Source organism: Schistocerca cancellata, chromosome 1, assembly GCF_023864275.1.
Source record: "Schistocerca cancellata isolate TAMUIC-IGC-003103 chromosome 1, iqSchCanc2.1, whole genome shotgun sequence".
NCBI lineage: Eukaryota > Metazoa > Arthropoda > Insecta > Orthoptera > Acrididae > Schistocerca > Schistocerca cancellata.
The window spans coordinates 847,896,028-847,921,544 of record NC_064626.1 but is presented as its reverse complement, the minus strand read 5'-3'; the positions used below and the strand labels follow the sequence as shown (position 1 = coordinate 847,921,544).

General features: G+C 38.9%; 1 protein-coding gene across 1 annotated transcript in view; it reads right to left on the bottom strand.

Annotated features, from left to right (window-relative positions):
- Positions 1–25,517, bottom strand: part of LOC126188974 (transcription initiation factor TFIID subunit 2) — a 125,320-nt gene that overhangs the window by 12,751 nt on the left and 87,052 nt on the right. The window contains exons 16-17 of the mRNA XM_049930751.1: positions 15,073–15,232; positions 14,648–14,833 (exon numbers count right to left, since the gene is read on the bottom strand). Coding sequence (XP_049786708.1) covers positions 14,648–14,833; positions 15,073–15,232 — 346 coding nt within the window. The remainder of the gene's footprint in view (positions 1–14,647; positions 14,834–15,072; positions 15,233–25,517) is intronic.

Here is a 25,517-nt window from a genome sequence, read left to right as displayed (position 1 = left end):
TGTTTAGAGAGTAGCTAAATAAAGTCAGATGATGATGGGGAATTAGATGCAGAATTGATGGGTGAGTTTTGCTATTTGGGCAGCAAAATAACTGACCACAGAAGTAATGAGGATGTAAAATGCAGCGTGGCAATAGCAAGAACATATTTTCTAAAAAATATAAATGTAAGTGTCTTTTCTGACAGTACAGTGGAGCTTCGCTTAATGAGCACCTCCCATAATGCGCAGTTCGCGTAACAGCCAAAACAAATTGAAAAAAAAAAAAGAGACTCACTTAACAATCGATGTTTTGCATAATGAGTGGCAATAATTTAGTGTTACGTCACCAGCCGTTCGCATGTGGCAGGGGAAACATTCAACAATATGAACACCTTTCATTATCGGCAGCAGCATCGTACAATGTCTTTAGCATGTACTGCAATCTGGGTATAGCACAGTTTCTGCTACCATGTTAGTGCAGCTTGTCATCACACATTTTTCTAAACTTGTGCTTACACACCCTGTTTTTTCTTGTGTTCAAATTTTAATAACCTTCATAGAAATGTCCCTGAAGATAAAGCCAGAAGATAACCATAAGAGAAAGACAATGACCTTAGAATTGAAAGAGAAATAATTGAAAAACACATATGTGGTGTGAGCATTGCACATACAATCTGTCTTCATCAACTATTTGAATTATCTTCAAGAACAAGGACAAGATTAAGGAGACAGATGTTTCAAAGGGAGTGACAAGAGTATCTAAACACCGGTTCTGTACTCTGGATGATGTCGAAAGGTTGCTCTTTATATGGACAATTGCAAGGTGACACTATTAATGAAAACATCATTTGTGAGAAGGCGAGAATGATTTTTGCCAACACTTTTAAGAAGACACCTGGATCATCAGTGGATGAAGTGTGTGTTTAAGTGAGGTCGTGGGTGGTTCGAGAAGTTGAAAAGAAGAACCGGCATCCACAGCATTGAGAGGCATGACAAAGCAGCCATGTCCAACACAAATGGAGCAGAGAACTTCATCAGCACCTTCAAGATGCTTGTAGATTCTGGTAGTTTTTAATTGTGATGAGACAGGTCTATACCGGTAAAAGATGCCGAAGCGTACCTTCGTAACAGCAGAGGAGAATGCGTTGTCCAGTCACAAGCCAATGAAAGGCTGTGTCACACTCCTATTCTGTGGCAATTCAAGTGCATGAAAGCACTGCTTGTTTACCAGTCAAAAACTCCATGACCCTCCAAGAAGCATAAAGGCCAGAAGAGCAGGTTAAACGTGATGTGGAGGCCCATCAACAAGGGCTGGGGGACACGGGATCTTTTTTGTGATTGGATCAATGAAGTGGTTCTTTGGCAAAAAAATATTTGATGGAGATGGGTCTGCCACTCCATGTCTTGCTTGTTATGGACAACACTCCTGCCCATTCTCCAGGTCTATATGACCACCTCATTGTAGAATTTCAATTCATCAAGATCGAATTTCAGCCTCCCAAAACCATTCCATTATTCCAGCCTAAGGACCAGCATATTATTTCTAACTTTAAGAAGCTCTACACCAAAGCTCTCTTTGAGCATTGCTTTGAGTTGACTGAGCTACCAATCTCACTCTCAGAGAGTTTTGGAAGTATCACTTCAACTTTGTTGTCCGCATCAAGATGATTGAAAAGGCATGGAAAGGGTTTACCAAGAGAACTCTCACTTCTGCTTGGAAGAAGCTTTGGCCGAGTGTGTTGTCAAATATGACTCTGGGGCATTTGAGTCAGTACCTGTGGAGCCTGTAGTCAACAAGATTGTGTCTTTGGCCATGAGCACTGGACTACAAGTGGATAACAAGGATACTGATGATCTTGTGGAAGATCACAGCCAAGAAATGACCACTGAATAGCTTATGGCGTTCCAATGTGTTTCACAGCAGCAAGTTGTGGACAGGAGTTCTTCAGGGGGGAGGAGGGTGGGAGGAGCAGGAGCAAGAGGAGGCAGTAACAGCAAAGCAGCAAGTACATTATAATAATAAAGTACATGATAATGTATGTATAACTTTCTTTGAATGAATGTCATAAATAAGATAAAACTTTCAGTACTTTGCCCACGTGGACCACATTATTGTATTTTATGTTAATTTACATGGGATAAACTGTTTCACTTAGCGACTGCTTCACACTATGTGTAAGATTCTGGAACAAATTATGCTCGTCATGCAAGGTTCCACCGTATTTTTCTATGTTGTTGAGGTATGTGGAAGTGAAACATGGATAATAAACAGTACGGACAGAAAGAGAACAGAAGCTTTCAAACTTGACTAAAAGAATGGCTTCATTGATAGGGCACACCCTGAAGCATCACGGAATAGTTAATTTGGTAACAGAGAGAAGTATCTGGAAAGGGGGGGGGGGAGGGGGGTTGAAAATTGTACAGGAGGGGCAGTGCTTCCTTATAAAACTTCTTGCACAGGCTGCTAACAAAGTAACATCATACGTCTGTTTTGTTTGGTGTTATGCACAAATCTGAAGTGAATGTTTGAAAGTAAGAACACAGAAAAAATATAACTGTACAAAACATTTTGGAAGGCTTATTCCAACAAATTTTTTTATAAATACTTTACAAACACTCAATGTAGCCACACTTGGTGTTGTTATACATATCTAATGGTGACTAACTTCATCTCATATGTGGATATATTATAACTTACCACAACTATAGCAACAGTGAGGTGGTTAGGCTATGTGGAAAATGGTTATTTATAGTCATTATATTATTTACTGAGCTAAATAGGTCACATTTGATGCTATTATTAACCCACAATAGTATTCTACAGTAAAAGTATACGTGATATTTTATGATTTCTCACCATGATCGGATGGACTGCATGCCTCACTAAAACAAATAACAGTACCATAGATGCAACCACACCAGATGGATATCTGTTGAGAGGCCTGGCTAACATGTGGTTCCTGAATAGGGACAGCAGACTTTTCAGTAGCTGTAGGCGCAACACTCTGGATAATTGACTGATGTAGGGCCTTGTAATATTCGGACAACATGACCTTGCAATGTTGTTGCTGTGAATGGGTGAAAGTAGTGGAAACTACAGCTATTCTATTTTCTTATAACACATATCTCTGCATGGTTTAATGATGATGGTATCCTTCTGGATAAAATGTTCTGCAGGAAAATAGTCTTCATTCTGATCTTCAAGCATGGACAACTCAAAAACATGTTGTCATCAGGAAGAAAAGATTTGATGTTTTGGGTATTATTGGGGAGAAAGTTAGCTCCCTTAATTGGTTAGGAAGGTTACAAAATTTAAAAACAGAAACAGATAAGGTGAAGTTTGATATAATGAGAATTACCAGAGTGTGTTGGCAGGAACAACAAGACTTAAGGACACACGAGTACAGATTTACCCACACAAAATCAAACAGGAGTAAGTCAAATAATTGGAAAAATAAATATTAATGTGTACGACCTACTATTAACAGCATAGTGGGGGCATTATGGTAGCAGAGATAGATACAAAGCCAATGACTACCACAGTAATAGGTTCACATAATACTACCTCTGCAGATGATGAAAAGGTTGAAAGAATGTATTATGATACAAAATATTCAGATCATTAAAGGAGATGAAAATCTGTGATGAGCAATTGGAATTCAATAGTAGAAAGGTAAAAATAGGAGGAGAACATGGACTAGGGTGAGTGTTATGGGCTTCACTCTGATGACTGGTTTGGTGCAGCTCTGCATGTTACTCTATCGTGTGCAAGTCTCTCCATCTCTGAATAACTATGCAACTTACATCCTTCTGAATCTGCTTACTGTATTCATCTCTTGGCCTCCCTCTACAATTTTTACCCCCCACACTTTCCTCTAATACTAAATTGATGATCCCTTGATTTCTCAGAATGTGTCCTATGAACTAATTCCTCCTCCTAGTCAGGTTGTGCCACAAATTTCTTTTCTCCGCAATCCTGTTTACTACCTCCCCATTAGTTATGTGGCCTACCCACCTCATCTTCAGCATTCTTCTGTAGCGCTACATTTCGAAAGCTACTATTTTTCTTTTGTGTAAGCTGTTTATCATTCATGTTTCACTTCCATGCATGGCTGCGCTCCATATAAATACTTTCAGAAAAGACTTCCTAAAACTTGTATCTATTTTTCTTGCCATTGCCAGTCTACATTTTATATCCTCTCTACTTTGGCCATCATCAGTTGTTTTTCTGCCCAATTAACAAAAATCATCTACTACTTCAAGTGTCTTGTCTCCTAATCTAATTCCCTCAGCATCACCTGATTTGATTCGACCACATTCCATTACCATTGTTTCACTTTTGTTGATTTTCATCTTACATCCTCCTTTCAAAACAGTGTCCATTCTGTTCAACTGCTCTTCCAAGTCCTTTGCTGTGTCTGACAGAATTACAATGTCATTGGCTAACCTCAAAATTTTTATTTCTTCTCCCTAAACTTTAAAATTCCTACTTCAAATTCTTCTTTTCTTTCCTTCACTGCTTCCTCAATATACATCAATGCTAGGCTACAACCGTGTCTCACCCCCCTTCTCAACCATTGCTTCCCCTTCACATCCCTCGATTCTCATAATTGCTGTCTGGTTTCTGTAAAAGTTGTAAATAGTCTTTCACTCACTGTATTTTATCCCTGCTATCTTCAGAATTTCAAAAAGAGTATTCCATTCAACAACCTTTCACTGAGCCTACAAATGCTAGAGATGTCAGATTACCTTTTCTTGACCTATCTTCTGTTGTTGTTGTTGTGGTCTTCAGTCCTGAGACTGGTTTGATGTAGCTCTCCGTGCTACTCTATCCTGTGCAAGCTTCTTCATCTCCTAGTAACTACTGCAACCTACATCCTTCTGAATCTGCTTAGTGTATTCATCTCTTGGTCTCCCTCTGCGATTTTTACCTTCCACGCTGCCCTCCAATACTAAATTGGTGATCCCTTGAGGCCTCAGAACATGTCCTACCAACCGGTCCCTTCTTCTAGTCAAGTTGTGCCACAAACTTCTCTTCTCCCCAATCCTATTCAATACCTCTTCATTAGTTATGTGATCTACCCATCTAATCTTCAGCATTCTTCTGTAGCACCACATTTCAAAAGCTTCTATTCTCTTCTTATCCAAACTATTTATTGTCCATGTTTAACTTCCATACATGGCTACACTCCATACAAATACTTTCAGAAACGGCTTCCTGACACTTAAATCTATACTCGATGTTAACTAATTTCACTTCTTCAGAAACGCTTTCCTTGCCATTGCCAGTCTACATTTTATATCCTCTCTACGTCGACCATCATCAGTTATTTTGCTCCCCAAATAGCAAAACTCATTTACTAATTTAAGTGTCTCATTTCCTAATCTAATTTTCTCAGCATCACCCGACTTAATTCGACTACATTCGATTACCCTCATTTTGCTTTTGTTTATGTTCATCTTATATCCTCCTTTCAAGACACTACCCATTCCGTTCAACTGATCTTCCAAGTCCTTTGCTGTCTCTGACAGAATTACAATGTCATCGGCGGACCTCAAAGTTTTTATTTCTTCTCCATGGATTTTAATACCTACTCCAAATTTTTCTTTTGTTTCCTTCACTGCTTGCTCAATATACAGATTGAATAACATCGGGGAGAGGCTACAACTCTGTCTCACTCCCTTCCCAACCACTGCTTCCCTTTCGTGTCCCTCGACTCTTATAACTGCCATCTGGTTTCTGTGCAAATTGTAAATAGCCTTTTGCTCCCTGTATTTTACCCCTGCCACCTTCAGAATTTGAAATAGAGTATGCCAGTCAACGTTGTCAAAAGCTTACTCTAAGTTTACAAATGCTAGAAATGTAGGTTTGCCTTTCCTTAATCTAGCTCTAAGCTAAGTCATAGGGTCAGTATTGCCTGAAGTGTTCCAATATTTCTACGGAATCCAAACTGATCTTCCTTGAGGTCAGCTTCTACCAGTTTTTCCATTCGTCTGTAAAGAATTTGCATTAGTATTTTCTAAGATAATTATTTCCTTATGTGTATAAGTATTGCCTTATGTGTTCCTACATTTCTCTGGAATACAAACTGATATCACCCAAGCTTGGTTTCTGCCAGTTTTTCCATTTTTCTTTAAAGAATTCATGTTAGTATTTTGCAACTGTGATTTACTAAATTGACAGTTTGGTAATATTCACACCTGTCATCACCTGCTTTCTTTGAAACTGGAATTACTAAATTCTTTTTGAAGTCTGAGAACAGGGTAAACAAATGAAAAGGGAAAGTGCCTGGTAGAATTTTGCACATAGCACAGTTTAATCATGATTAAGACTGGGTTGAAGAATTATGAAAGAAGATTGTCTATGAAGAAAAGGTTGGATATACCAAAAGATTTCCGACAGATTATAAAAGAGTAAGACAGAGGATTCAATACAACATCTACAGTACAGAGCATTTCCACTGGTAAATGTGGACTATGACCATAGTTTATTGGTTATGAACTGCAGATTGAAACTGAAGAAGTTTCAGAAAGTTAGGAAATTGGGGAGATGGGATCCAGATAAGTTAAAAGAACAGAAGTTGTATGCAGTTCAGTTTAAGCATTAGACAATGATTTACTAGAACAAGGAACAGGAGAACAATGCAAGACAGATGGGTGGATTTGAGGGATGAAATAGTGAAGGTTGCAGAGAATCAAATATGTAAAAGGACAACAGCTAGTAAAAATCTTAGATAACACATGGTGAACTGAATTTAAGTAAAAAAAGTAGAAATACAAAAACACAGCATATGAAGCAAGAAATGGGAATAAAGACATCTAAAAGAAGAGATTGGCAGGAACTACAAAATTGCACAGCAGTTAAGGCTAGCAAAGAGATACAAATTTGTAGAACAATGAATGACCCAAGGGAAGTTAGATGCTGCCTGCAGGAAAATTAAAGAAAATTTTGGGGAAAAAGATGTATCTGTATGAACATTAAGAGGGCAGATGGCAAGGCAGTAGCAGTGAAGAAGTGAAGAATGAAAGTGGAAATAATGAACATGTAGAAGAGCTACACAAAGGAAATGAACTTGAAGACAACATTATGTAAACAAAAAAGAAAGTAAATTAAGGTGAGATAAGAGATCCGATGTTATGAGAAGAATTTAACAGAGCACTTAAGTTTTAAGCTGAAAAAAAAAGCACCTAGAACAGAAGACATTGTCTCAGAATCAGTAAGATTCCTGGTAAAAATAATCCAATAATCCACCTAGTATGCAAAATACACTCCTGGAAATTGAAATAAGAACACCGTGAATTCATTGTCCCAGGAAGGGGAAACTTTATGGACACATTCCTGGGGTCAGATACATCACATGATCACACTGACAGAACCACAGGCACATAGACACAGGCAACAGAGCATGCACAATGTCGGCACTAGTACAGTGTATATCCACCTTTCGCAGCAATGCAGGCTGCTATTCTCCCATGGAGACGATCGTAGAGATGCTGGATGTAGTCCTGTGGAACGGCTTGCCATGCCATTTCCACCTGGCGCCTCAGTTGGACCAGCGTTCGTGCTGGACGTGCAGACCGCGTGAGACGACGCTTCATCCAGTCCCAAACATGCTCAATGGGAGACAGATCCGGAGATCTTGCTGCCCAGGGTAGTTGACTTACACCTTCTAGAGCACGTTGGGTGGCACGGGATACATGCGGACGTGCATTGTCCTGTTGGAACAGCAAGTTCCCTTGCCGGTCTAGGAATGGTAGAACGATGGGTTCGATGACGGTTTGGATGTACCGTGCACTTTCAGTGTCCCCTCGACGATCACCAGTGGTGTACGGCCAGTGTAGGAGATCGCTCCCCACACCATGATGCCGGGTGTTGGCCCTGTGTGCCTCGGTCGTATGCAGTCCTGATTGTGGCGCTCACCTGCACGGCGCCAAACACGCATACGACCATCATTGGCACCAAGGCAGAAGCGACTCTCATCGCTGAAGACGACACGTCTCCATTCGTCCCTCCATTCACGCCTGTCGCGACACCACTGGAGGCGGGCTGCACGATGTTGGGGCGTGAGCGGAAGACGGCCTAACGGTGTGCGGGACCGTAGCCCAGCTTCATGGAGACGGTTGCGAATGGTCCTCGCTGATACCCCAGGAACAACAGTGTCCCTAATTTGCTGGGAAGTGGCGGTGCGGTCCCCTACGGCACTGCGTAGGATCCTACGGTCTTGGCGTGCATCCGTGCGTCGCTGCGGTCCGGTCCCAGGTCGACGGGCACGTGCACCTTCCGCCGACCACTGGCGACAACATCGATGTACTGTGGAGACCTCACGCCCCACGTGTTGAGCAATTCGGCGGTACGTCCACCCGGCCTCCCGCATGCCCACTATACGCCCTCGCTCAAAGTCCGTCAACTGCACATACGGTTCGCGTCCACGCTGTCGCGGCATGCTACCAGTGTTAAAGACTGCGATGGAGCTCCGTATGCCACGGCAAACTGGCTGACACTGACGGCGGCGGTGCACAAATGCTGCGCAGCTAGCGCCATTCGACGGCCAACACCGCGGTTCCTGGTGTGTCCGCTGTGCCGTGCGTGTGATCATTGCTTGTACAGCCCTCTCGCAGTGTCCGGAGCAAGTATGGTGGGTCTGACACACCGGTGTCAATGTGTTCTTTTTTCCATTTCCAGGAGTGTATATAAGCAAGGTGAAATATCATCAAACTTCAAGAGGAATGTAATAATTCCAGTTTCAAAGAAAGCAGGTGCTGACCATTGTGAATATTACTAAACCATCAGTTTAATAAGTTATGGTTGCAAAATAATGACACACATTACTTACAAAAGACTGAAAAAACTGGTAAAACCTGACCCCAGAGAAGATCAGTTTGGGTTCTGGAGGATTGTAGGAAAATGTGAGGGAATGCTTATCATACAAGACACACTGAAAAAATGTAAACCTCAGTTCAGAGCATTTGTAGGCGGCTTTTAACAGTGTTAACTGGAATGACTTTTTGAAGTTCAGAGGGTAGCAAGGATAAAATACAGGAAGGAGAAGGTTATCTACGATCTGTAGACAAGTCCATCGCAGTTATCAAAGTCAAAGAACATGAAAGAGAAGCACTAATTGACAAGATAATGAGACAGGGTTATAGCCTGCATAGCTGATATTATCCAATCTGTAGACTGAGCAAGAAATAAAGGAAACCAAGGAGAAATTTGGAGAGAGGATTAAAGTTCAGGCAGAAGAAATTAAAATTTTGTGGTTTTCCAATCACATTATAATTCTGTCACAGATGGTAAAGGACTTGCAAGAGCATTTGGTCAGAATGGATGCCATCTTGAAACTGTAACTCAACATGGGATTCTTTCTCCCCGTTATGTTTTTCTTCCTACCACCATTTTTATCTTTGACAGTGTTATTTTTATGATGCATACAGTACCAAAAATCTCAAATATTGCCACAGGCTTTTCTAACTTAACTTTAGTATTTATTACATTCCTTTTGCCAAAACCGTGATGATCACGAATACCAGTAACATACACTTCATTATCATTGTTCATGTGTAAACACACACCCAATAACAAACATCCTGATAAAGTAAATCAAAAATATATGAACACAAATGAAGCAATTACATACCTAGTGTTGAAAATATCATAGTAACTTTTGAACACATTTAGTTACAGAGTAATTAGCATTCACAGTTAAAGCATTGTTTCTGAAATAGAATTCCATATTTTCGCAAAGATAGCTAACATAATTTAATGGAAATTATTATTTTATCTAAAAGTCCACAGTCAAAACAAATCTTATTTCACTATTCAGTTATTCAGAAATGGAAATCTTTAACTGTAACAAATGGAAATACAGCAAGTAACAATAGCTGAATGTAATTTTAATTATTGCAAACTTATAAAAGGAAAATTTCAGAAGTAATTTTAGTCAGTCTGCAGAAGGTGCAGAGTTTTATCTAACTTTTGCATCCAGATCATTCTGTAATTCAGTGACTGTTTTTAATGACTGATTGTGAACTTTCAATTAATCCCATGAACTTTGTTAATCTTCAATAATGCATTCTGCAAACTGTGACAATAGTCATGGACTGTGAACTGTGTTATTTTCAAATTATACTTACTGTGCATAGTGCATTCGCTATGATATTACAACCTACTTGGAAGGACAGTGTAATTAGGCAGTATGTTAATGATTTATTGACTACATGTTAATTATTGTGTTCAATTATGTCTATGTTAGTCTACTGCTCTCAAACTACTGTCATTATAGGACATCAACCAAGTGCAGTGTGTGATTAATTTCATCTGTGCATAAACTATGTTTGATGACACAATATCTGACCATAATGTGTAGGTTATTCAACATCACAGTTCAATTAAAGTGTTTGAACTGCAAACTGGTGCAGATCCTATTATTTAAAGTAGCCTACTTCAGAAACCACTTTTCAGTCAGATTCGACAGAAGCGCTGCTATCGACCGCATATTACCACAGGTTTATAACACAATTTTACAAAACTGGATTGTAAGATGAATATCAATAAAGATTAAATAAAGTCACTAAAAGGAGTAGATAAGTTTTGTTATTGGCACAGCAAAACACCTGAAGATGGCCGAGGTAGAGAGGATACAAAATGCAGACTGGCAACAGCAATGAAATGTTCTGAAAATGAGAAATCTGTTAATATCAAATATAAATTTAAGAGTTAGGAGGGGTTTTCTGAAGTTATTTGTTTGAAGTGTAGCATTGTGTAGAAGGAAATGTAGGTGATACAACAGTTCAGTCAAGAAGAGAACAGAATCTTTTGACATGTGAGCTACACAACAATGCTGATGAATAGATGAGTAGATCAGATAAATAATGAGGGGATACCAAATCAAACAGGAAATAAAAGAAATTTATGGTACAATTTTACTAAAAGACAGGATTGTTTTATAGAACATGTCCTGAGGCATTAAGGAGTCATCAATGTTGTAATGTACTGTAGTGTGAGGGCACAAATTACAGAGAAAGACCACAGCTTGACTGCAGTAAGGAGGCTCAAATGCATCAAAGCAATCGTAAGACAGAAGACAATGATGACAGCAGCGACAGTACCAACAACCACACATCACTGGTAACATCTGTTGCACCATAAATAATTTATTGGGCACAGCTGACTAATATTGGGACACATTCCACAGCCAATGAAGGAGGCCGCTGAACTACGTGAGTTCGAGCTTGCCAGGCAAAGTTAAATCAGTTATTTTCTAACTACCTAAAGTCAACAGCCCTTATTGTTTCAATTGTAATTTACCATGAGATGATCTACTAAAAGATGGGCACACAAAATGCAAGTGTACTTGTATAAACAATTTGAATCTTCAAGAATTCTGCTCAAAAGAATTGCTGCAGTCATACCATACAGGATTTTTGCAAACTGAAAAATGTGAAATGAGTTTCTACATGAATTACATGCAATATTTTCTCTTACTTTCTGCCAACAAACTACATCATACAGAGATACAAGATTGGAGAGTTCCTCTTTCAGTGACATAAAAATTACCACACACTGTCATGACATCTGTTTAGTATTATGATTCAAAAAATTATTCTCAGGGTACAGACAACAAAGTATCAAAGAAAACTATTCATTAGTGTTGTTTCATAGAAATATCAAACATGCATTGTATTGACAGCTGTTATTCCTACGTCAGTTCTAAACATGGAATCATTTTCAGATAAATTTCTAGGGAATTTTCTGGTTTATGATACAAAAGAGGATTAGATATAGGCAAATAATACGTAAAATACAATAGAACTGATAAACAGTTTATAACAACAATGAAAGCCATTCAACTACCTAAAGCTTGGAATACATTTTCAAAGTTACATAACACCAAAATATATACTTGAACATAAAAATATCTGATTTATTCTGAGGATAAAGTTGTGTACTAAATGTAAAAATAATTTTGTTAATTTTGTGCAATGTTATCATTTATTTGGGGTCATTGCAAAAACGTGTTAGACTGTAATATCTGATTGTAAAGGGAGAGATGAGTGATGAATAGATTATTAACAAACCTGATGTTATCTAGCCAGTTCTATGAATCATACTAATGAATGACTGGAATGTGCTGATTATTTTTTGTTCTAGTGTTGTATTTGTAAATATCTCTGTTACCCTCAAATTGAAATGGATTGTTAACAACAAATTTCACGCTTGAACTGTCCACAGGTATACTGCCGGTTCATAGTGTTCAACGGGCACAATATTTCGGTGATCAGGCATGTCGCCATCATCAGGTGCGCTGACGAACTGAGCTCCTGAGGGCAGGCGGCCGATTTAAATCCCCTCCCCCTGCGGGCCGCTCTCTTCGCCGTCCGCGCCCGGGCGCCGGCGGTCGCAAAGACGTGGGCGTCGGAATCTGTCATAGCATCGATGTGCTTGCTACATCCGCCCTGGCCGCCAGTTCGTACTTCTTGCTGAGAGTCTTCTTAATTACATTTGATGCCATGTCCCAAGCCTTGCTAAGATTGTAGCCACAATCACGGTTGATAAGATCTTCCCTGGTGCGAATTTCGATAGCCTCCCTTATAACGCTGTCCCAATATTTAGAGGTCTGAGCCAGGATCTTGGTACGCTCATAATCCATCTCGTGTTTCTCGGACAAACAGTTCTCTGCTACCGCCGACTTATTTGGATATTTCAGTCGAGTGTGTCTTTGATGTTCTCAGCAACGATCTTCGATGGTACATACTGTTTGTCCGATATAAGTCTTCCCACACTCACAGGGAATTTGGTATATGCCAGCATATATGCATTATGATTACTTTTAAATATGGATTATGTTGGATTCATGAAAGATTATTGTTGTTTTTGTTCTCTCTCACTTGCTGGTGGTGAAGATAGCACTGTTGGTTGCAGAAGCGGAGGTTGTGGCAATGCTTATTGTGATTTCAAACTATTTTGATATGTTTAAAAGTGAATAAGAATGGCAGAAGAACAGACCACTCAATTAAGTACTTAAAATATTCAATTTTGTGATCATATGTGAGTAATGTTACAATAATAAACAGCACATATATAAGAATGCTAAATGAGAACCAAAATTTATTCAAACCTGCCAACATAGATTTGTCATTAACTCGCACCAAACAAGAGACTGTTTGCATACATGTACCAAAGGAAACTAAAAGTCTGCCTCACAAGTCAATGACATGCAATGTGTTCACCAACACTTGCACCAACACCCATCAGAAGTTGTGGAACTTGAAGGCTGGCCTGGCTAGGTGATGTTGGCATTACCACTGTTGCTGTCTGCAGTTCAATGATGTCGCTCGTTACATAAGGAGGTGAATGGGAATAGGACTGAACTGGCAGGTTGCCAGCAGGTAAAAGGTACACCAGTTTTACCCTTTCAAGCAACATGGGTGTCAGTTCACTGCTGTACAGGATTTTTAGAATATGCTCATTGCATGCTAAAACTTGGTAAGAGCAGGTGTAAGGCAATTGAAGTGGGTGTGAATAACATCTTTCTTCAACATTATATCTGAACACTTTTGTAAGTCTTCATGGAGAAAAACGTTGCTTTCTCTGTGGCGGGATGTCAGTGTAGGGTGAAGCTTGGAGATTAGATGTTTCACCTATTACAGTAGAAACTGCAGTTCCTGTGCAGAGGGGAATTGTCGTAGTGTCAAAAATTCTGACAGAAGCCATAGTGTTTCCCTGTAGACCATTTCAGCAGATGATGTACCAATATCCTGCAAGACTGTGGTATGGAGACCAAATGACATTAACAGTTGTGCCGCTGTTCAGATTGTATTGTGGCACATAAGTGCTGCTCTTATCATATTGTGCCAGTGTTACACTATCCTGCTGCTAGTGGGGTAGTAATTAGTTGTATGATGGTGGAAATCATGCAATTAAACGAGTTTGCTACAGCAACAAACAACAGGCCTATAGGAATGCTAAAAGAGTGCCAAAATACGTTCACAATTTGCAAACAGAGATTCATCATAAACATGCACCAAAAAAGAAACTGTTTGCATACAGGTACGAAAGAGAACCGAAAGTTTGCTTCAGAGTTCACAGAAATGCAAAGTGACTACCAAGGACTATACATCTTCTCCCAGGGTGAATTTTTCCTGGTCACCCAGATGGAGAACATAATCGAGCAGAGGCAACTTATTCAAAAAGAGTTCCGCATCTCTATACTTTGATGCTTAGAAATCATAACTGAGACGCATCAAGTTGCTTTTCAATAAGGCAAAAATGATAATGCAGTAGGGTGACAATTAGCAAGACACTATGGTTTCACCAAAGATTCATCTTACAATTTGTGAGGCAGTACATGCCTTACAAGGTTATATAACTTACTGTAAGCTTTTATGTGGAAATAGCTGTCATGCACTTAGCGTCATGTTCCCCCAATGAGCATTTTTTTTAAACTGGTTTCTAAATAACATTTGTATCCCTACAATAGGAACATAAAAGCTAGCATGTGAGGTCTGGAATGGAGTGTTCATTGCATGATAGGTTGCTACCCAACTCTTGCAGAACCATAAAATTATTTTAATTAAATTTCTTTATAAAGCTTTAGATAAAAGAAAGAAATGCTTAGATATGTCCTTAATGTTTTAAATAAAAGAAAATACATGAATCTTTTACTATTACCTTTACTCGAACTTTGCTCCCTTCTTCTCCAGAAACAATTTCTACAGTGACCAATCCAAGATTATCATCTGTCAATACCTCTGTTTCTCTCATAGGAGATGAACTTTTGCGTTTCACTCCAGTAGGGTGTGGCGTTTCTAGTACACCTCCCATCACAAATGGTACAGTCTGTATTGGTAGTTTTACCTGTTTAAACATCCATATATTCTGTGCACCATGGTAACCAAACAACAGGTAAATTTATTGGCAAACACAATTTCAAAGTACAATAGCCATACTTAGTATCAGAATTTTACTGAATGAACTGACAACAGGCAAATTAATGATCTTAAAAAAGATACACAGAGTGCTCATTTTGAAACAAGATATCCTTATAATACAAGCCACACAAAATATAAAAAGCATTGGCAGAAAATGGGTTTTACCTCTTTCTCCATAACAGGACTACTTTTTTTTTCAGGCTTTACTGTGAGGACCGAGGCAAGCTCAGGTATGGGCAGGCACACAGGCCGACGAGTTCCATAAAGAGTGTAATAAAGGTCCACAATATCGCAGCGCAGTTTTGAATCATGTGACAGCATGCAACTAATAAAGTAAATTTATTAGATACAAATATAGATGTTTACAGGGTATAATGGAAGAAGAATAAATAAAAATATGCTCAACTGGAAGAACACAAGTGGGCTTAAAAAAAAAGAAAAAAATATGTATACATAATACAATGGGCAAGTTGTTTGGAAAATACATTACTTTTACTCTTATGTATGCAAGTTGTTCTGTTTTCTGTATATAATTCCAGCATTTCGTGTAAATCTTTACCAGTATATTTGAATGAATACCACCTGTTTATCAGTGAGTATCCCTTGTTTTACACACAGAAAACATGAAACACCAGAATACACACACAAAAAAACAGAATCACTTTACACACGTTCATAAGAATAAACAAATATACACTGATGAGCCAAAGCATTGCATCCATCTGCTTAATAGCTTGTTTGTCTGCTTTGGAACAAAATACATCACTGATCCTGTGTATCAGGGATTCAACAGTTTGTTGGTAGGTTTGGGGAGGTATGCAGCATTACATATCTACACACAAGTCAAGTAATTCGTGTAAATAATGGGCCTCTAATTTGTGTACATGGTAATGTTGCCCGATACAACCAACATAGGTTCCGTAGGATTTACGCCATGCAAATTTGGTCACCGAGACATCAATGTGAGTTCACTACAGTGCTCCTAAAACTGTTGTAGCATGTTTCGGGCTCCAAGACATGGACAATTATACTGCTGAAAGAGGACATCACAGTCAGAGAAGACATCAAACACAAAGGGGTGCAGGTGTTTGCAGTCATCAGCATGTCTTCGATTACTACCACAGGTCCCATGCAAGGGCAGGAGAATGTCTCCCATAGCATAATACTGCTCCCATTAGCCCGAGTCCATGGTACACTGCATATTTCAGGCTGCTGTTCATTTCAATGATGGCATTTGTGGAGACAACCGTTGACCTAATATAGTAAATATATGATTCACCTGAAGAGCCAACACATTTCCATTGATTGACAGTCGAATCCCAATGGTCCCACGCCCACTGCAATCATAACTGACAATGTAATAAGGTCAACTTGTGAATACATATGCGTGGTCTGCTGCGGAGCCCCACGTTAACAATGTATGATGAATGGCGTGCTCCAAAACACTTGTGTGTGTGCACTAGAATTGTGCTCTTTCAGCAGAGATGCCACAGATCATCATCTATCCTATTTTACAGGGCAGACAACCCATGTTCTGTGAAGAGTCATGGATGTCCAAGCATTTAGCACCTAGTGGTAGTTTCACTGTTCTTCTATCTCTTTCCATAAATACTCACAATACTAGTATGTGAACATTTGACCAGATTTGTCATTTTCAAGATACTCATTCACAAACTCTGCATAATAATAATCTGCCATTTGTCAAAGTTGCTTATCTCAATGGATTTCCCCATTTGCAGCCCATATCTTTTGCTAGGGTGATCCCTTGTCCGTGTCTGCTCCACTTGCGTACTTTTGTTATCGTGTCACGTGCCTGCAACACCACCAGGCTGCATCCAAAGTCGCAGTGAGTAGCAGTCATAATGTTTTGGCTTATCAGTATATTTTACAAACACATAAAGCAGTTCACAGGCAAATAAAACCCAATAATAATGTTGAAACAATGGAAAGTAAGATGAGATATGCATGCTAGAATATAAATAAATTTAAAACTGTACTTTGTCATAAACAATGTAAATTAAGTAATAACACAATATTTTTTATTCTTAATTATTCTTAATCTTTTTCTCTGAGTTTTTGCTTTCTAACACCCATTTACACATACAGATTAAATGTGGACGACTTGGCTTGTACACTCTTCTGTAGCCAAAGGCTGCTCATGTTATGTACAAAATACATGAAAAATCAAAGAAAATCTTTGGATGGTTGGGTATGTGTGATTGGGAATGGTTTGAAAAGAAATACAGTAAGAATGCAAGATGCCTTCATTAATTCTCATTACACATTTTGAGGGCTTCTACTGGAGGCTGAGAATATATCATTTTGAACAGAAACTCATGTCTGGAAAGGATCATTTCCATGCTACAGGAACAAATGAAGTAATTTATCTCACTCTTCTTTTGGATGAAAGAGTAACAATAATTTCAACTCTGGTAATCATTACAATTACAACCATTAAGCTAACTTGGTAGCAATGCCCCATTCTAAAGTTGTGTACATGGAAGAAAGTGACTGCATGATACACTCTGCACAGAAAGAGATGAAGAATACTTCACAGTACTCCCAGTGTACTCTCTGTCACTGTCCCATGCTTCACACTCCAGCCACTGGCTACCCTGGTAACCGGCAACGCGGCAGTGAATGCTGGACTGAGTCGCTATTTCTGCTTCTGATTCCCCCTTGCACAATTTATATGCTCAGAAAACTATCGCTGCTGCTTTTTAATATAATACTTTTGTATGCAGCATTACATGTCTACACACAAGTCATGTAATTTGTGTAAGAAGCAGAATGGCAGTAATGACTGTATTGTCACGTGGTACAATGCTCCTTTCCACTGCATGCAGTCCCACCATGCACCTTCTTATGTGCATGCCACTATAATGACCTCTGTACAGCTGAATTAGAATAACAAAGTGTTTGATACTGGAGCAGTCGAGAACAGAAAAAGATGACACTGTTGCTTCTTCATTACTCACACACAGAAGAAGGCTGTGGCATCAATAGGTACACAGTTCCATACCGAATATTTTCAATTGGTTCCTGTTAATATGCATTATTATGTTCACTTTTCGTGTTTGTAATAACCACAACATTTTTCTGCACACTTTCGCTGTTAACTTCCAACAATCTGCTGTGCATAATGAATATGTTGGACAAAAAAATGAATTACACAATGAAAATGAATCACAACATTTACTTTCCCAGCTGCAAGTGTTGTCTACAATTGACTGCATTAACCACTACCTGAGGAAGCAGAGTCATACATCAACCGTAAACAGAATAAGAGTAGGAATGCAGTACAGTCTCTGACTGGAAGTTGCTATGACAGCTGTCTCATATACAACTAGTCTTTCTTAGTTTGTTATTCTCATCCAGGTATAGCAGTAGAAGAGGATGTTGAAAGTCAGTAAACGATACAATAGCAAGTATAAAAGGTCACACAGTTATACTGTCTGCTTCGACTGTCCTTTAGTAATGGGCATTGTTATCACATCAACTGGTTGTATATGTGACAATTAAGAAATTCACAATGAATTAATATTGCAGAATAACAAAGTAGATGTGAGAGAGTAGAATACATTATTTTACCCTTTTGTTACTGCAGGATGGAAACCATATGTTATAGGACAAGAGTTTGTATTCAAAATAATATGTACTTGTCCATATTACAGATCTCAAAGAGCAAATGTGAATTTAGAAACATACTGTACAGTGGAGAAAGAGGAATGCGATGCATGAGAGAATTTTTTTAAAAATTAACTTGTTGCCAGATCAAGGTATGTGACCTTTAAAACATCTATATAATAATTTACTATGTCCAAGACAGCTTAAAATTTACTATGTCCATATTACCATTTTCAGCACTTGACTGCCACCTTTAGATGTGATTAATTCATTAAAAGCTTTGTCAAGATACATAACAATTCCAGTTAAGCATTCTGAAACATTATAAAATCTGATAAAATGTGAATGAATCCATCACATCAGCACATATTAAGTGAGACTAAAATTAAAATTCTGCCACGTGCTATTTATATACGGATTATGGAAGAGAGGGTTACAGGAAATGAGGAAAAGGGGGGGGGGGGGAGGGGGGGGTACTAAGGCCATTGTGAAGCGGAGTGGATAACAACTTACTATGTGTTTACTGTATGCAAGTTTTTAAAATAATGTCTGAAAAGCATAAGCACAAATAAAATGTTATCAGATTTTAAATTTTTGAAGTTCTAGAATTTTTAAAAAGTAAGAAAACACAGTCAATTCTAAGATCACAATTAACATAGACTTCAGAAGAATATGCATTGTGAATGTTTTCTGAAGGACAGTTAGTACAAAAAGTAGTCTTCAAATGATAAGTAGCTTTCCTAACAAAGATTCTTTCCTTAACTACTCTGCTCAAGTTAGGAGGACCTGGAACCTTAGTGGAATTTTTCTTTGTGTGGCTGGTCTCCTTTCATAAAACGCAAAGTGTAAAAACAGTTGTACACAGAATGAGATTTTCACTCTGCAGCAAAGTGCACGCTGATATGAAACTTCCTAGCAGATTAAAACTGTGTGCCTGACCGAGACTCGAACTCGGTCGGGCACACAGTTTTAATCTGCTAGGAAGTTTCAGTTGTACACATTTTACACATTCACATGTGACCAAAGCTGCTCTTCCTCAACATTTACATTTTACACACACACACACACACACACACACACACACAGAGAGAGAGAGAGAGAGGACACCTTCTGCTTCATAATTACACAGCTTAATTATTTGCACTATGTAAAAATGTAGGATCTATTTCAACTTCAGTTCAGCTAATTTGGTTTTTTCTGTGGTTTGCATTGTTTGGTGGAGAATTTGTTCCTAACAAGCTATATTTGTAACTCATTCTGCTTTCTGACTTTCCAGACAGTTGAAGCACAGTATCAGTTGACCTCACAGGATCAGAATTTTTAGGACAGATATGCTCGGAGCTTTCTGCTGTTGTGGCAGTGGCAGTGGCAGTTTATCCAGGTCCCATCTCCGCAAATTCCCATCTTTTTGCAGTTTCCTCAGTTTTAATCTTCAGTTCATAACCAATAGAATGTGGTCAGGTTCCACATCTGCCCCTGGAAATGTCTTACAATTTAAAACTGGGTTCCTAAATCTCTGTCTTACCATTATATAATCTATCTGAAACCTTCCAGTACCTCCAGGCCTCTTCCATGTACACAACCTTCTTTCATGATTCTTGCAACCAGTGTTAGTTATGATTAATTTATGCTCTGTGCAAAATTCTACCAGGCGGCTTCCTCTTTCATTCCTTACCCCCTTTCCATATTCACCTACTACGTCAACCATGACAATTAAATTTTCATCTCCCTTCACTACCTGAATAATTTCTTTTATCTCATCATACATTTCATTAATCTCTTCATCATCTGCAGAGCTGGTTGGCATATGAACTTGTACTACTGTGGTAGGTGTGGGCTTTGTGTCTATCTTGGTCACAATAATGCCTTCACTATGCTGTTTGTAGAAGCTTACCTGCACTCCTATTTTTTATTCATTATTTAACCTACTCCTGTATTACCACTATTTAATTTTGTATTTATAACCTTGTATTTTTCTTATCAGAGGTCTTGTTCCTCCTGCCACCAAACTTCACTAATTCCCACTACATCTAACTTTAACCTACCCATTTCCCTTTTTAAATTATCTAACCTAACCACCCGATTAAGGGATCTGACAGCCCGTGCTCCGATCTGTAGAACTATCATATGCTTTTAAAATATCTAGGAAGCCGTCAGTAGATCTATTCCATATTCGTACTGGTGTTCCTGTAGCTGTCTTACAGAGTAGACTAGATCTACTGCAGATCTCCCTGCTCTGTACCCACGTTGTTGCTCTCTCATCCTTCCCTCTTTTTGTCTGAATTTGAATTTGTGTTTCCACAACTTTCTCAAATATCTTTGCACAATGGCTCACCAATGTGATTCTCTGACAGTTTTTGCACTGTTTTCTATTCTCTTTTTTGAAGATCAGGTCAATCATTCCTTTCTTCCAGTATATTGAAGATGTCCTCTCTTTCCACACAATTTTCATCACTCAATAGAACCACTGCATCCCCCCCTCTGCTGCTGCTCTCACCATCTCTACACTCAGCTCATCCAAACCAGATCCCTTCCTTTCTTTCAAGTTTCTCATTGCATTTTCTACTTCTCACCATGCCAAGTCCTTTTGTGTTTGGAGTTCTTCTTCTTTGTCCTAAATTTCATCCTCCACATCCAGATCTACATTTGGGTTTAAGAGTTCTTCAAAACTCCCTCCACATGATCTTGTGTTCCACCTCCTTATTTTCTACATCTTGTCCACTTTTATTCACTATTCCAACATAGTCCGTCATATCATTCCACCTATTACTTTTAACAACTATGTATAAGACCTTTTCTGAGCCCTAACTATCCTCCTCAATCATTCTAGTTTGCTCTTCCACTGACATTCTTCTCTCCTCTGTCACCACTCTTTTTGCCTATTTCTTTCTTGTCTGTCCTTTTTCTGGAATCATACCTAAAATGCTCGATTCTTCTTCTGTGCTTTATCTTTCATTTCTTCATTCCACCACATGTTTCCTTCCATCTTTTTTGCTGTTTGTCCTCCCACGAGTTACTTCCACTGCACTTACTAATATCCTCTTAAATCTACCATGTTCCTCTATCACATTTTAATTGACTTTTAATGTTACTACAGCTTATTCGTGAAATGAAATCAATGGAAAGGATGAGCTTTTTTCTTCATCATCAGTTCTTCAAATCTTGGCACAAAATTGGAAACTGCTGGTTGCATCTCTTTCTCCACATTCATTCGCGGTCTATATTTCGTGTTGCCTACCAATGCTGTGAAAACCTACCTCACATAAGTAGGATGCTGCAAAATGCGTCAAAATCTATAGGGCCTTGTTACCTAATTGCGAATACTCTTGTTTCATCAAACTCCAAAATTCAGGCGGTGATGAGAAAACGAACTGTGATTTCAATGTGAAGTCAGAAGAAATATCAATAAATTGCACTTCAGTGGTAAGTGTTGATGGAAGTTCTGTACTGAAAGGATTTTTCATCTAATTATGTTGATCAACTTCTTCTGGAAAGTAACACAGAAAGTAATTAATGAGTTCAATTAAAAGAGCCACAAACACAGACTTTAATTCTTCACTCAACTGGAGGTCACTGTTTCCTAGAACAATGTGAAGAGCAGGGAAAATGTAATATACTCTCCAGTCACATTAATGTGATCACCTGTCAACTGCCTGAATGACCATCTTTTGCAGCACAGACTCCTGTGAGACATGCAGGAAGGAGTCAATGGGGTTCTGGAAGATACCAAGAGGGATGTGGAGCAAGGCCAAATGCAGTGCTGTGGCTAAGTGCACTAGGTTTCTCGATCGAGTATCCATCATGAGAACAACCGCATCAAGATGGTTCCACATGTTCTCGATATGGTTTAAATCCAAGAAGTTTTGTGGGCAGGGGAGTATGGTAACCTCATACTGGTTCTCTTTGAAGCCTGCATGTACACAGTGAGCTGTGTGACACATTGCATTGTCTTACTGGCAGATGTCATCATGCCAAGGAAAAACAAACTGCCTGCAGAGCTGGACATGGTCTCCAAGGAAAGATGGATACTTGTTTTGATCCACTACGCCTTCCACAATGATGAGATCACACAGGAAATGCCGCAAAGCATTCCTCAGCCTTTGTTGCCAATGAACAGCGGTCAGCAAGACTGCATGAACCAGGTGTCTGCTGCAAGGGCCCATACACAGCAATTATCGCTGAATGGTCATTGAGGAGATAATGTTGGTTGCCTCTCGGTTCATCAGGGTGGTGTCAGTCGCTCAACATCTGCACGTCTATTCGCCTTCACACCTCTCCACAGCTGTTGTTCACCCTTATCTATGATCTATGGTGCACCACAGTTGCCCCAATGTCAGTTTAGGATATCGCCATTTTGCCCTGCATATACTTTAATCACAGCAGCGTGTGAACAGTTTAGAAAATTAGCCATTTCGGAAATGCTTCCACCCTTGGGCCAAAGGTCAATGATCATGAACTTTTGGACATCAGATAAACCACTCCATTTCTGCATTATTGTGTCCCACTGATATGCTTCATATAGCCTCCACTGTTAGTGTCGCCACCTGTTTCCTGTGGGTAGTTATTGCACACTTACGTGGGACATAGGTGTTCTTCACATTTTTCTTCCAGAATAGCAATTTCTTTCTGAAGACTGAAACATTATCTGGCCGTTGCAGAAATTTTGGTCTCTTACCTTGAAGGGGTACGTTTTATGCGCGGTATTTTTAAATGATGTCACAAAGATGTGACAGCTTCAGGACAAGATCACTGCCTATTAATTTCTTGGATATCAAATGTTTCTCTTGAACAAGATAAGAATACAGTTTTATAAGTTCATACACCCTTTTCAAGACGTTCTCACATGATGGCCAGTGAGAATTAGCCTACTGTGTAACATGATGAAATGTGTTCACAGCCCACATATTAACATGTGTTGAAAACATATTGTCTTTGAAGTGGCTGAATTTTAATCAATTTTGACACAGGGCTTATGCCTTTTGATGCCAGTGCTTCTCGCTGAACAAAACAGAATGTCTAAATAGGATGAGGAGCCTATTTACAGATCAGAGATTGCCACCTGGTGCAACAATGTGCCATAAAATGACTCCAGTCAGTACACACAACTATACAATATTCCCAATTAATATTGTTTTTTCCATAAAGGAATGCAGTATTTCAAAAAGATCTGTTGCTTTTGTTCCAAGAATTATTTTCCTGCAGGAAGGAAGACCTTCATTACATTTGTTGCCTTGCAAAAGAGCTAGTAACAAATAGTTGTACATCAAGGTGATTGTCTATAGCTTCAGCCAAACAAGCAGTGAAATAATCTTCACCTTTGAGTTTTTCAATTAACTAATTATTAATGTCATCAGCCATATCAAGTATTCAATGACTAATTGTCACAAAGGCACACTTCTCAGTAGCATGACAGCTGACTAACCTATCATAAAACACCATGTCCAGAGCAGTTGGTAAAAAGAGGTCTTCAGCTATGGTGTAACATTTCTTGCTTTTTGGTACACAGCAGACAACTTAGTAAGATGAAAGAAGAGCCTTTGTAAAAATTATAGTTCGTTTTTTACTCGGTCATTTATTTTAACTAATGAGAAAAGTATTCTTATGGTTTTTTTGCAAGACTACCTCAATATGCTCCAAACATTTTGTTTTATTAGGAAGCGTGCTTACAGTGCTTAGGACTCTAAAACAAACAAAACACCGTGGTCGTTCTTTATTTCCAACAGTAGTACATATAAAACCGAAATTAAAGTCACTGTACATAAAACGTATTCACAGTTGCAAATTTGTACAATCATCAACTTTTTAAGAGAATTACAACAATGAAAATTTGTGCCAGACCAGGATTCAAACCCAAGTTTTCTGCTTTAAATGAACAGTTGCCTTAACTGCACTGGCTATCTATGCATGACTTATGGCCAGAGCCCAAACTTCCATACGTTGTTGTTCTTGCATCTCAACCTGCAATTGTGCACATACTATGTTATTCCTGCACAGGGGAGGATATTTTAATTAAAAGTCGTTGCCCAGTATCAGCCCTTGCTGTTAAGAAGACCGATGCAGCATTCCTGTAGTCAAGCACGCCTATCCAAAGACACAGGTACCGTGGTGACTACAGCCATTATGAAGTTATTTGCAACTGCGAGTACATACAATCATCAGCTGTATAAGGGAATGACAACAATGAAAATATGTGCAGTACTCAGACTCAAACCCAGGTTTCCCACTTAACATAAGCGGTCATCTAAACTGCATTAGCTATCAATGCCCAACTAACAATCAGGTCCAAACTTTCACATATCTTTCCTGTGTCACAACCTGTACTCATATACATGTCTGAAGAAAGATTGCATCATTCTTCTTAACAGCATGGGCACTGCTATATTGTAAACTAATTGTTGTCACACTTTCTGCATTTTCATCTATTCATATCTTTTGAACAGCCTGATACATTTAAAATATCACATTTTGTACTTATTTCCAACTGATTGTTATTGAATTAAAAAGGTTCGACTGCCATCTACGACACTGCTATAGTAACAACACTTACTTACCGGCCCACTAGATATCACTACTAGCTCACATGTTGTTCCTCTACTCAGAAAGTAAATAAATGAAAATTATTATTTTTATGAAACAACAATGACGCCCCTCTGTAACGCTATGATGCCCCTGGGGGTCACCACAAACAGTTTGAAACTCTTGGTCTAATCTCTATTTCACTTATTCCAGTGAGAACATGCATCACACACACAGTGGCCTTAGTGGCCAGAAACAGTGGTCATATGTGTGTAAGTTGTGGCTCTATGAATGTGTGTATGTGATTGTTTTCTACCTTAGAAGGAGGCCTTTTGGGCAAAAGGTTAATGTATAGCAGCCTTTTTGTTGTGTCTGTCTGCAACTCAACATCTCCTCTATATGCTGAGCAGTAATATATCCTTTCAATAATACTGTCATTTGTTTTTAAATCAGTTTTTCATCTTGTT